This window comes from Phaenicophaeus curvirostris, chromosome 2, assembly GCF_032191515.1.
Source record: "Phaenicophaeus curvirostris isolate KB17595 chromosome 2, BPBGC_Pcur_1.0, whole genome shotgun sequence".
Classification (NCBI taxonomy): domain Eukaryota; kingdom Metazoa; phylum Chordata; class Aves; order Cuculiformes; family Cuculidae; genus Phaenicophaeus; species Phaenicophaeus curvirostris.
The window spans coordinates 18,844,940-18,857,527 of NC_091393.1; the positions used below are offsets into that span (position 1 = coordinate 18,844,940).

Genomic DNA, 12,588 nt, shown 5'->3' on the forward strand with positions numbered 1-12,588 from the left:
CTGAAGTGGATCCATGATTATCTGAGCTCTGGACATCCAAACGGGACACCAGAAGCCCTACATGATCCTTTTATTCAGTAGCTCTTAAGACTGAGATTCCTGGGAGGCATTACCTATCTGGTATATCTGATTTCAGCGATACAAGGATCATTCCATCACTTTCTGGGTAAAATATCATTAATCATTCTGCTCACTCACATCAATAACAGATACAGTTTTACCTCTCTGCCACTGGAGCAGCTTCTGGTATTCATGGGGGTTCTTCATCTCTGCAGTTGTCCTTTGATTTTGGATCAATTTTGGATCATAAAGATCCCATTATAATTTATACCAGGTTAGAGCTTGCTCTAAATTAATGCAGTACACAATCAAAAGATAAGGGACTGAAGATTCTCTTTGATATGCCCAATGAGTTAATTTTTTCATTAACTGCTTATTATATTGTCTTCTAAATATTCTCTTCTATATGACTTCTGGACATTCTCCTACATTTTTTTATTTCATTTTTTAATTAATATGAATTACAGCTTAATTAATTCTCTTTAAAAGCAGAAAAAATAAGAAATGGTTGAGTGAATTTGTCGTTTTCTGTTGAGATCAGAGAGATGGGTTCTTTAATCTAAACATGGAAGCAACTTTGAGAAACTTTTTTTCTTGTTATTACTGAGTTTATTAAATTTATAGAATAGTTTTTAATATGTGGCATATAATCCTAGCAATTACAATGTGGAGATGGAAAGCTAGAATACATAAAGAATATTTTTACAAATATAGCTCATACTTATTCCTTTAAAATACTTAATTTGTTAACCATCAGCTATGATCTATGAATATCTCTATTTTTAAAGCTGTCAAGCAGAAATAAATAGTGTTTCCAACCTGGAAAAGTTAAATTATGCAGTTGTCACTTGTCCTGTGAAGTAGCTTTTCTGTTTCCCCCAACCCAGCATGATTTATAGGTTTAATGTTTAATTTTCTTTTCTGTCAGACAAAAACTGTTCCACCAATATTGATGAATGTTCCTTCAAGCCCTGTGAAAATGGAGGCCAATGCCATGATTTGATTGGTGAATTTTACTGCAGCTGTTTGCCAGGTAAGAGGTCAGGTAATATTTAAGTGAGAAATGTTCTGTGTTATTCAAGAAAGAAATACATTCACACAACTAAGTAATCATTTGTTTTGTTTGAAAAGTAAAAAGAACCAAGCAGGTATTCTTTAAGCATACTCTACAATTGTTGTACAGCTGGTGTCAGGAGAATTTGTTCCCAAACATAATCTATATACCAGAAGTCCTGCCCTGAAGACTCTCAAATGAAGGCTTAGAAGTCAACCAAAACTGTCTGTGGTATTCACCCCACAATCTTTGAGTAATTCTGAATTTTCTTCCTTCCATATCTGTAGAATGATTTTGTACCTCTCTTTTCTACTAGCAATATTATTTTTTAATTTTTATATGTTACATCGAAGAAAAAAATGGGGAGAATTTATACAGCAGTTATCATAAGGGTTGCTTGCAGGGATAAAAGAAGCTGTTAGTCTCTGAAGTTGTTGAATATTAGATCGGCTAATGTTCTAATCGGCTAATTGGCTAATGTCTTCTTATGGCACATATAATTTTTATCAAATATAAATTATCTTACAGGTATATATGAACTTATATGCTTCATTGTGGCTTTTTCTCTACAGAGCTAGGTTGATACTATAAGCCATTTTTTATACGTTGGAATGTAAAACCTCTTAATAGAAACAGCTAATTTAAATTTGTGCTACTTGTGTAGTATGAGTAATTGTTGATTTTTCCTCCTTGCTTTCTCTATTGTGGGTCTACTGGTCATCATCCAACAGGAAAGTAGAAAGTAAACATGAAACGACAGTGCTTTTTCAGTTGCAGTTTTTCACTCCCTTAAGTTACTTACATTGCATTAAACTTGGTTTAATCATGTCAAGTTAGCAAAATAATGGTAAAAGGATCAAGCTTCTCATTGGACAGAAATATTTTCTTATAGTGGATAGGAAAAAAATTATGTTAAAATTATGTTCCAATAAGAATTATGTATGCTTTTATGTGAGAGATTTTGAGATGTATACAAGCTATTTGAAGTCTAATGTATAAATAGCTAATAGCTTGAGAGTTATTGAAGTGAGACATAGAGACAGCACTTACAGCCATCACTACCACTTAATCATCATGTGTGTGCATAAAAATAGCTTAAACATAAACACATACAGATATTAGAACATATAGAAGTGTATACATGTGTGTCTTACACATGTACATATACATACTGTACATATACAACTTCTTTTAAGACCTAAAATTCCCTCAACAGACTTTCAGGATGCATAATATCTCAGTGTTGTTATTTACTATGGTTAATATTTTAAGACTGGATTCATATGTTGATGTAATAGAACACTTCTGCTTTTTAACCTGCAGAGTCTGTGACTGTATTTCATTACTTTTAAAGGTGTGGATAAACGAAATGTGATATGTCATTTTGCTAAAGAGTATTTTGCTTTGTGCCATCACAAACATAACATTGAGTATAAAAACATCTGCTTGCTTTATGAGACCGGAAAGATGAGATCACATTCATGAAATGATTATTAAACTGCTGTGAGAAGTACACATGAATTTTCAGACTACATATATTTTCCACTAATATTTTTTAACACTTGCTAGGTACTTTCTTTGTGAAGAATTAACATATCTACAAAATACAGGAAAAAAGCTAATGATTTAGAAGGTATTTAGTCAAGGAAGTTATGAGGTTATGCATGCATGATGTACTGAACTTGAAAAAAGAAGGCTAGGATATTTATAAATAAAGTAGACAAATTATATATAATGATTATGTACCGTAAGGACTATAAGCAGGTAACACAGATGAACCAGTTGTCACAGCTGTTTCCAGGTTTATCCAATGAACTGCTGGAAATGTCTTCTTGGATCTTCCTCTTGGAGCAACACGTGCTAGCAGGCTGCTACACTGCATGAGCAATAGCTTCTGGAGGGCTTTGCTTGTTACCTGTTTCTTTTTTAGGCATGCTTGTATACACTGTATACACCTGACTGTAATCAGGGAGCGCTGAGCAACTACTCACCTGAAGCTTGGGGAAAAAATACAAATCTGGTAGAAGCCCAGTTCTTAGAAACCAGAAAATAGAGGCCTGTCAGTTGTTGCAAGATGGTCCTTGAAACTATGCTCAAGGCTAAAACTTATGCAACAGTAGTGGTAATGGTAAGACAGTCTCCAGCATCAGCTGAAGAAAATACTCTGAGCAAAACTGAAGCCTTGATGCAGGCAGTACTCCTGAAGCATGATGATGTTGGCATGTAGGCTTTAGGCTGCAGACGATACCTCTTTCTGGAATGAGAGTGATGGTGGCCTTACCTGTGAAAGTGTTGAGCAGAATGCACATTGCCACAGAGAATGAATGCAGGAAATCGCTAAGATCTTTCAACATAACCTGTAGGCAAAATCCTGAACCACATGATGGAAGGAAGGATGGACAACTACAGATTATGGTTAAAGGAATAGGGCATGGAGATTCCCAAGACTGGTGGTGTTGGAAATTTATGACAACAGAGGGAATATTCCTTCTTCACCTGCACACCTGCAATTACTTAAGAGGTACAGCGCCCTGACAATAGAAAAGGACAAAGCATATCTATCAGACAAAGCACTGAGGCCAATGGAACCTGAATCAACTGCCTGCACCAGGAACAAGTGGTGAGTAACAGAGATTTCCTTTTGCAAGGGGTGGAGGAACCCATCTGCTTACCCGTCTTCATTTCTTGGAAATTTTGCCATATGTTGGGGGCTTGGACTTCAGATGCTCTGGAGAGACTGCTGATGTTCAGTTTGCCTTCAGACTGCTACTGGTTACCCAGACTGTTACTGGTTGCCCACTCAAATGGGAACCAAGGGAAACCTGGAACTGTAGAGTGACTACAGAGCACTAGGAAAAGTAAAGAAGTGCTTGGAGTCTGTGTACTGTTTTCCTCATAATTTTCAGTGAAAAGGCTTAGGTTGGCCTGTCTAGTATTTTAACAGTGACTTGGACAGTGGGTTACATTCTCAGGAAATCCACAGGTGATATAAAACTGGGGAGAATGGCAGATATGCCGAAGCCTAGATTTTCTATTCAGAGGGACTTAGACAGTCTGGAGAAGCAGGTCAATAGGAATCTTGCAGAATTCAACAAACAAAAATGCAAGTCCTCCCGCTCTGGAAGAATAATCCCATGTACTTGGTGGCCAGATGGCTGGGAAGCAGCTTTGCAAAATGATTACTTGAGAGTCCTGGTGTTCAACAAGTAGAGCATGAGCCAGCCATGTGTCCTTGTGGTTAAAAAGCATCCTGGGCTACATCAGGAAGAGTGTAGCTAGCAAGTCTGGAGATGATTCTTTTTCTACTTGTGATTTGCATCTGAAGGACTGTGCTTAAGTTTTGTTTTCTCCACTGAAAGGACATGGCCATGCTGGAGCAAGTCCAGCAAAGAACCATGAAGATGGCCAGGGGCCTGAGAAGCTGATGTACAAAGACAGTCTGAGGTAACTGAATCTGTTCAGCCTGAAGAAAAGGCTAAGAGAAGATATTATTACCATTTACAACTACCTCATGGGAGAACACAGGGAATACAAAGCAAGGATTTTCTCAGAAGTAAAACTTGTAGGAGGACAAAAGGCAGTGCACAGATGTTGGAATACAGGAGAAGTCTCATCAGATAATTAGGTGGAAAAAACTCTATGGAGATGGATAACTATCGGAACAAATTGTTTGGAAAGCTTGTGGAATCTCAGTCCCTGGAGATATAATCAGACCTTGACAGAATGGTTCCCTGAACTGCCAGATCTTCCTGTCAGTGAAGATTAGACTAGGTGGCCTGAAGTCAACTGTAACATAAATTATCTTGTGATTCTATTACTAAATAAGGAATCTTTGCCAAATTTTATGCATATTTTACAGATGTAATACTTTACGTTGAAATTGAAGTACAGTATCTATGGCTCTATACAATCTTTAAGACTGCAAGGATTTCAACCGTATCAAAAAGTCTCCATAAACTTCATTAGGATGTGACCTTTTATCAAATAATTCTTTTCTGAAGTCAGAATTTGTATGAATATTTTAAAACATCTCAAATATCACTTTTCCCATATGTTAATTTAGCCTTCCTCTAGGAAATGGCTTCATATCTACACTGAATTTTAATAGGGGGAAAAACAAAAAGAAAAACAACCTCTACAGTGGTTTAGTAAAAAGTTTATTACAACAGTAGTCTATTATCTGGAAATGTTGCCTTGAAATGTTAAACTAAAGAAGTGCAGTTTGAGCAAGAAATGAGGAATCACTCTTTAAAGTTCATAACTTCTCCCCAGATAATGATATTTAAAGGATATCTTGAGGATGTCAGAGTTGTAGCATGTAATCAGAAAGTCAACAAAAGTGATTAATGGAATAGAGCAACTGCCTTATGAAAAAAAAGCAAAATCCCTTTAACTCTGTAGAAGAAAAGTATAAGGGAAAGAGAGGAAGCTTTAGAAAGAACATAATGAAAGCAAGGCTGAGATGAAAAAAGAACTGTTGTTCTCCAAACTCTGTTCACAAAAAAACAAGAAGGCATTTGAAGAACCTAGTGGGATTTTGGACTAAAATATATGAAAGAACTTTTAACAGATGGCACTACATTTCTTAATTTGTTACAGCAGAATGTGATGTAGCTAGAGAGTTTCTTTTGAAGGTTTGGTAAGGGATTAGACAATTTCACAACAAAGAAGGCTGTCAGTGGATAGGAAAAGATCCTCTGACTTCTTTAATACACCTGAATGCTTGGAGCTTTCAAAGGGAAGAGAGTATTGGAAGTGGCTAAGCTAATATGCTCTCCCTAAATAACCTCTCTTTTCTGCTCTTAAACATTTCCAGGCTAGATGAACAACTACATTAGCCACACAGGATGCTTCTTAGGTTCTAACGGGATGTTCTCAAGTTTTTGTGTTCAACAGAATCTTACATATACTACACTACTTGTTTCCCATGCGTGTTCATACCTCACTGGTGTATTACCCCTGCTACACCTAACTGAATAGATATTTTTTTTTTTCAGAGGCATTAGTGGATGATGAGCATGATTGCAAAAGTAGACTGATTTAGAAGCAGAAAATCCTGTCAGCTGAGGTGCTTGGACAGATGTTTTCAACCTAGAATCAATTTTTGTTCAACCTAATACACTGAATCAAAGGAGCAGTACTTCTGATTAAGAGTAAAATCACACAGAGAAAAATTGTAAATCAAATTCTTCCTTTTTGGGAGGTTCGCTGTTATTAAAGTTTACTGTACCATGAAATAAGATTGTGCTTCCTTTTAAACCTTCCCAGCAACCCTTATTATGAAGTAGAATCTTACACATGAAAGTTTTTACTCCAGGAAGAGACCTTAGGAAAAGTGTTGCATGCTGTGACTCAAAAAATAAAGTGAATCATCAATATTACAGATGGGAAATGTTTAGGAAATCATTCAGCCCTTCATGCTGCTACTGAACAATCTCTCCTAACATAGATTTTTCATGAATATTTTTTTTGCTTCGATTTCGAAGTTAAGAAAGAAAGTCTAGATTTTTTTACATTAAACTGTTGCTTAGCTTGCCAAAAACATTACCCTATGTGTAGCTTAAAATTCCTGTTATCAATTTCTTGCTCCAAGTTACAATTCTTTTATAATTTATAAGGTCATATAGTTTTCATATGCCTCTAATATCATAACTTATACTGGGATTGCATTCTTTCTAAACAGTTTCATCTGATTAGATGCAGAAATGCTGTTCAGCAGTCTGCCACTTACAGAAGATGCTTTGAGTATGCATATAGCAAATATGTAAAACAGAACTACTTGAAGGCAGTTGTTAGTGTGCTAAATATTTGAGGGAAACAAAGGTTAATATCTTCACATAATATCAGCTCTTTCGCCATGTTTTATATTAAACTATTATGGACAGTCACATCCGTGAGATACCAGTGCTGCCTTTGCCCAGGAAGACTGCTGAGGCCACTGTTGGAGAAGCAGTTGTTACGCAGATGGCTCCTCAGGTGCTAAAATAGAGTTTCCTCCTGAACCCTGTGGTGAAGACTGTGGTAGGGGAGGCAATCCTCCTTCAGACCACAGAAGACCCCATACCAGAACAGATGGATGCACAAATGAGGCTGCGACCCATGCCAGAGTAGGCTCCTGGTAGGACTTGTGATCCTGTGGAGAGAGGAGCCCATGCCGGAGCAAGTTTGTGGGCAGGACTTGTGACCTCATGGGGGACCCACAGTGGAGCAGTCTGTTCCTAAACGACTGCATCCTGTGAAAAGGACCCATGCTGGAGTTCATGAAGAACTGCAGCCTGTGGGAAAGCCTCACACTGGAAAAGTTCATGGAGGACTGTCCTGCATGAGGAACCCCCCACTGGAGCAGGGGAGGACAGTGAAGAGTCCTTCCCTGGAGGAGGAAGGAACAGCAGTGACAACATGTGATGAACTGACTGCAACTCCCCTTCCCTAACCTCATGTGCCACTGGCAGGGGGGTTGTAGAGGATTCAAGAGGGAAGTTAAGCTTGGGAATAAGGGAGGCATGGAGGGAAGCTGATTTAAGATGTAGTTTTCAATTCTTATTGTATTAACCTGATTTGATTTGCAACAAATTGATTTCCCTAAGTAAAATCTGGTTTTCCCCTAACAGTAATCGGCAAATGATCTCTCCTTGTCCTTATCTTGACCCACAAGCCTTTTGTTATATTTACTCTCCTCTCTCCTGCTGAGAAGAGGGAGTAATAGAGCAACTTTTGTGGTTGACAATTCTAAAGCTGGCAGAAGTTATGAAAACCCTCTTTTATTAAAAAAAAAAGGCCAACAAAGAAGTATTTTAAGGTATTTTCAAAATTGGGAATTAGAAAAGATAATCTTCTTATGTCATTCTTTGCTTTTTCACTCTGCAATGTAGTGGTTAACCTGTCCTTCCTCTCTCCTACTCAGTAAGTCTACATCACGCTATTTCAGCCTGGTACAGAAAAGACTGCCATTTAGTTAAGCTTTCTAAGATTTATGAAATAACATATTAAATAAATTGTTATGTCCTCATGAAACTCATACATTCCTATAGGAGGGTGGTTGCTAGAATTTTGTGTTATTTATCAGTGAAAACATCAGAAAATCACACATTAATTGTGATAATACAACAGAAGAATGCTGATCAGCCCTAACCTCAACCTAAGAGAATGAAAGAGGGAAGACAATAACAAGGCTAAGCAAAAACTGTTCCATTTGGAGACCTAGGACAGAATCTATAAAACAAATATGTTACCCATCCTTTCTGCAAAGAATATCATCCATAACATCCAGCAGGTCTGGAGCCGGAAAATGTGAAAAAAATTGTCTATCTTTAGCTTCAGTATCTTGTTCCTTTCCTCTGACACTTTTTTTGTTAAGTGGGGAGGTATGTGGGTGGAATCAAAAACAACAAAACAAAACACTCATTATTATTCATTATTTGGAATTGTGAAAGCTATAACTAAAAAGAGTCCCTGACCTTTTCATCACCAGAACGGAAAGACTCGAAAAGAAAGACTAAAAAAAGAAATGAGTCATTAAAGGGTATTAGTCCAAAATAAGGGACTGATTGTCCCTGTGTATTGAATCTAGTTGATATTAGTTAATTTTCTTCATAGCAGCCTATAAGGTGCTGTGTTTTAGACTTATGACCAAAACACTGTTGATAACACAAGGAAGCTTTATCTATTGCTGAACAGTTCTTACACAGTATCAAGGGTTGTCTCTTTTTCCTCACTCTGCTCTGCTAGTGAGTGGGCTGGGGGTGGCCAAGAGGCTGGGAGGGTACATGGCTGGGACACTTGACCCCAGCTGACCAAAGGGACATCTCATACCATACGGTGTTGTGCTCAATGATAAAAGCTGCAGGAAAGTTATTTTAAAGTAACTGTTGCTCAGAGACTAACTGGGCATTGTTCTGCTGTGGTGGGAGATGGACAGTGACTGTCTTTGCATCATTTGGGGTCTTCTTTTTGCCACTTACTAAGCTGTCTTTATTGTGACCCATCAGTTTTCTCATTTTTGCTGTTCCAATGCTCTCTCCCATCCCACTGGAATGGAGTAAGTAAATGACTGGATGAGGGCTTACCTGTCAGCCAGAGTCAAGCCACCCAACTCTGTTTGTTTACTTTTATACTTTAAAGCTTCCCTTCCACTTTTGTCACAGATTTCCACTTTTACTTTCAGGCTCTTTTATTATTATCGATAAACTTGCAGTTACGTTCTGATATTAATTCTTATGAGCTTATCTAGTTTTGGACTTGTTCTCAGTTTTTTTTCAAGACTATTTTATCTAGACATACGTTTTAATCGTAGGTTTGATCTTTTTAAGTATATAGCACATACATTTACATAACTAAAATTTCTTGAAAGATTCATTGCTGTCATTTATATTTTTCAGTTTAAATTCTTTCATTTTTTTTCTTATAATTGTGCTTAATTTTGTAAGATCTGTCATTTGAAAATTAGTATACTATACTAGAGCTTTTCAAAAAAAGGTAGATATTCTTAACAGACATATAATTACAGTTAGATTTCTGATGTGGAATAAAAATTAGTGACTCACAGTAAATTTAAATTTAACCAGCAGAAGATTAATTTAGGTTTGCTTGTTGGTTTTCTTAATTTAGAGGCTATATTTGCATATTAATAATAAATAAATGCATTCAAAATGTTGTTTACGTCAATGCTGTTTGGAAGCATTCTCTGTCATCTGGTTGATGTCTTCGTTGTCTCTTCTGACACTCATGTATGCATAGTAATAGACATGCACACAAATCTATGTGAATTTATGTACGTATATGCATATGCACATGTACAGAATCTGTTCATATATGCTTTCAGAATATTTTCCTATCAAAGTAGATTATCCTGATCTTTGTTATACTTGCTAAATATCTCTATTATATATAAACTTAATGGAGATACAGTTTAATATGCAATACAGTCCTTCAAACGCAGCTCTAGGGACAGTGACAGGTCGTAGACTTGTTAATAACATCTAGATAGGCTCAACTAACATTTTTTAATGCAGACTGTACTTTTTTAAGAACACGGATACGTTTATATAAATTAATTCTGCCAGTCATTCAGTTTTAGGAAACTGCAGTGATATTGCTGTTTGTGGCTTATAAAATGAAAAGGCAATACCAAGGCACCAGGAAGACCTCGGTTTGTCTGTTTTATTTTTTTAATGTCTAAAGAATTATAAGGATTTTGTAGCGTAACATTCTCCTTCTTTTAATCCACATAGAGGATTGGAAGTTAAAATACTGATGTATGGTATGTGTAATATATGTAAATATATGTAAATCAAATTTTGGGACATACGTACCTATCCCTACTTAAATTTTCGGTAGAACTACATGGCAGCACAGTGGAGTTTTATGTTTCCATGCTTGTAATTGTCATACTTTCGTTTTAAGTTGCCGTACATATTTTAAGTTGTAATGCAGACCTTAATGTACTTGCTCCATGCAAAGGAAAATCAGGACTTCAACATTTATGGGAATAAAAGTACTGCTAAAAAAAGAACATATTAGGTCATTTCTGAAGTGGTCATGTAGCTGTACAGACACTCTACTCAAACTGTGTTATGCTGTAATGCATAAATGTGTATTCTGTGTACCACTCAAAACCTTTGCTTCTATTAATTTATATTGTTCCCAGAAGCAAGACAAAATTTTAATTTTTCAGCTGAACACTGTCATCTTTTTAAAAGTGGACATAAACATATAAGAACAATCAAAACTGCCATTTCTGCTTGTGTGAGATTTCATTTTATTATTCTTACACAAATAAGCTTTTAGTGAGTTTTTACACTCAAGAACTGAAATACGTATAATTTTGGTTAAATAAAGAGAGGTGAAACAAGATATTATGATAAAAAACATTTCTTGAACTAAATATACCTTTTAAGAACAGACAGTGTTAACAGAAGATAAGAAGTAAATGGGGAAGGAAGAAGAAAATTCATGATAGCATTGAATACCATTCTATACACTAGCACATACTAGGCAGTATGAAGAATCATGAAACCAAATGTCAGAGAAGGAAAAATATGGAATCCCAAAGCATTGTGATGAAAATAGGAAATAAGAAGATAAAAAAAGGGCAAATGAGAAAAGTAATATACTTTGCAAAGTTCATTAAAAAGTCTCTTACAAGGATTTGATGTTAAGGGAGGCTGTGATGAAGAAAGAAAAAGTATGATTAAGAGGACAAATGGCAAAGTTTTCACTGTTGTGAAAGGAACCGAATTTATTAGGTGTAATAGCTTTACAAAGTTACTTTCTCTTTTATGTATTCCAGTTTTCTTCCTCTGTTCCTGTCTTTATCAATATAGTGCTTCATGCTAGTGGAAAGTGAAATTTTCCTGCAATAGAACAAGACGAAATTGCTATCTTTCTCCCTTTTTCCAAAAAATGTGCTGTCATTTATGTGGCTAAAAATATATTTAAAAATATATCTATTGATTAATATTTCTCTCTTAACATTAATTCAATCCTCCAACCCTAACAGATGACTCATAAATTTGACATTTTCTAATAGAAACAACACTATTTATTTCAAAGTAGATAATAAGACATTGAGTTACTGTTAACAAAAGCAGACACAAAATAGTCATCTCTTGAGAAATCGTGTAAGAACCCATTACAAATTCCCCAGGTGAAGAAATATCTCTGTGACAGCCTTTAGCTTGAGTCTATTAATTTGAAATACTATTATAACTACAGTAACAGAATGGAATGGAATCATCTGTTCTTCCAGTATTAAAGAGCTATTTTAAAATCTTGTTAAAACCATCACATCTGTATTTCATAATTCACGAAAGTTATACTCTTCTATGAAGGATTTAATTCCCCAACAATTCACTATTTTTTCATTTGCTGCTTTTTATATTTGACATATATGCATTTTTCTTAGTGTCTGCTATATTAATGGAATACATCATGGTATTTAAGTGTACCTTATTAATAGAATGAGCTCATTCAGATATAATAAAAAACAAATAATATCACTCCAAACAAACCAAAAATGCCCCTAAGGTTTATTACTCAGATAAACAAATGAATCAGATATAGAAAGCCACTTAATTTCCTTTTGCATGTGAAAAATCTCAAGTTTTATTTATATTCAAGTAACCTCTGTGGACAAGAAGAATTTGAGGTGTGGCAGCTCCAGATATCTACCCCAAAGTATTTTTTTCCTAGTTGAACACAGTATTTTAAAATATGATCTTAAGATGTAAACCTGCCATACAGAGTCACTACATGATATGACTGGAAAATGTGTGTTATCAATCATTACCTATTACACAAAAACTATGAATATTCATTGCTGTAAAGGATTTGCATCTCTGTATGGAGTTATAGGAATTCAGATTTTTATAATGAAACAAAGAAAAATGTCATTATTATCCATAATGCTGGAATTCACTGGTGAATGAAGATTTTTATCAGAAAAATACCAGTGTTCAATAAGTAGCGACCGAACT

General features: G+C 35.7%; 1 protein-coding gene across 3 annotated transcripts in view; it reads left to right on the top strand.

Annotated features, from left to right (window-relative positions):
* EYS (eyes shut homolog) overlaps positions 1–12,588 on the top strand; it is a 774,985-nt gene that overhangs the window by 200,853 nt on the left and 561,544 nt on the right. For all 3 annotated transcript variants that reach the window (XM_069851470.1, XM_069851468.1, XM_069851469.1), the window contains exon 14: positions 989–1,093. In XM_069851470.1, the coding sequence (XP_069707571.1) occupies positions 989–1,093 (105 nt within the window). The remainder of the gene's footprint in view (positions 1–988; positions 1,094–12,588) is intronic.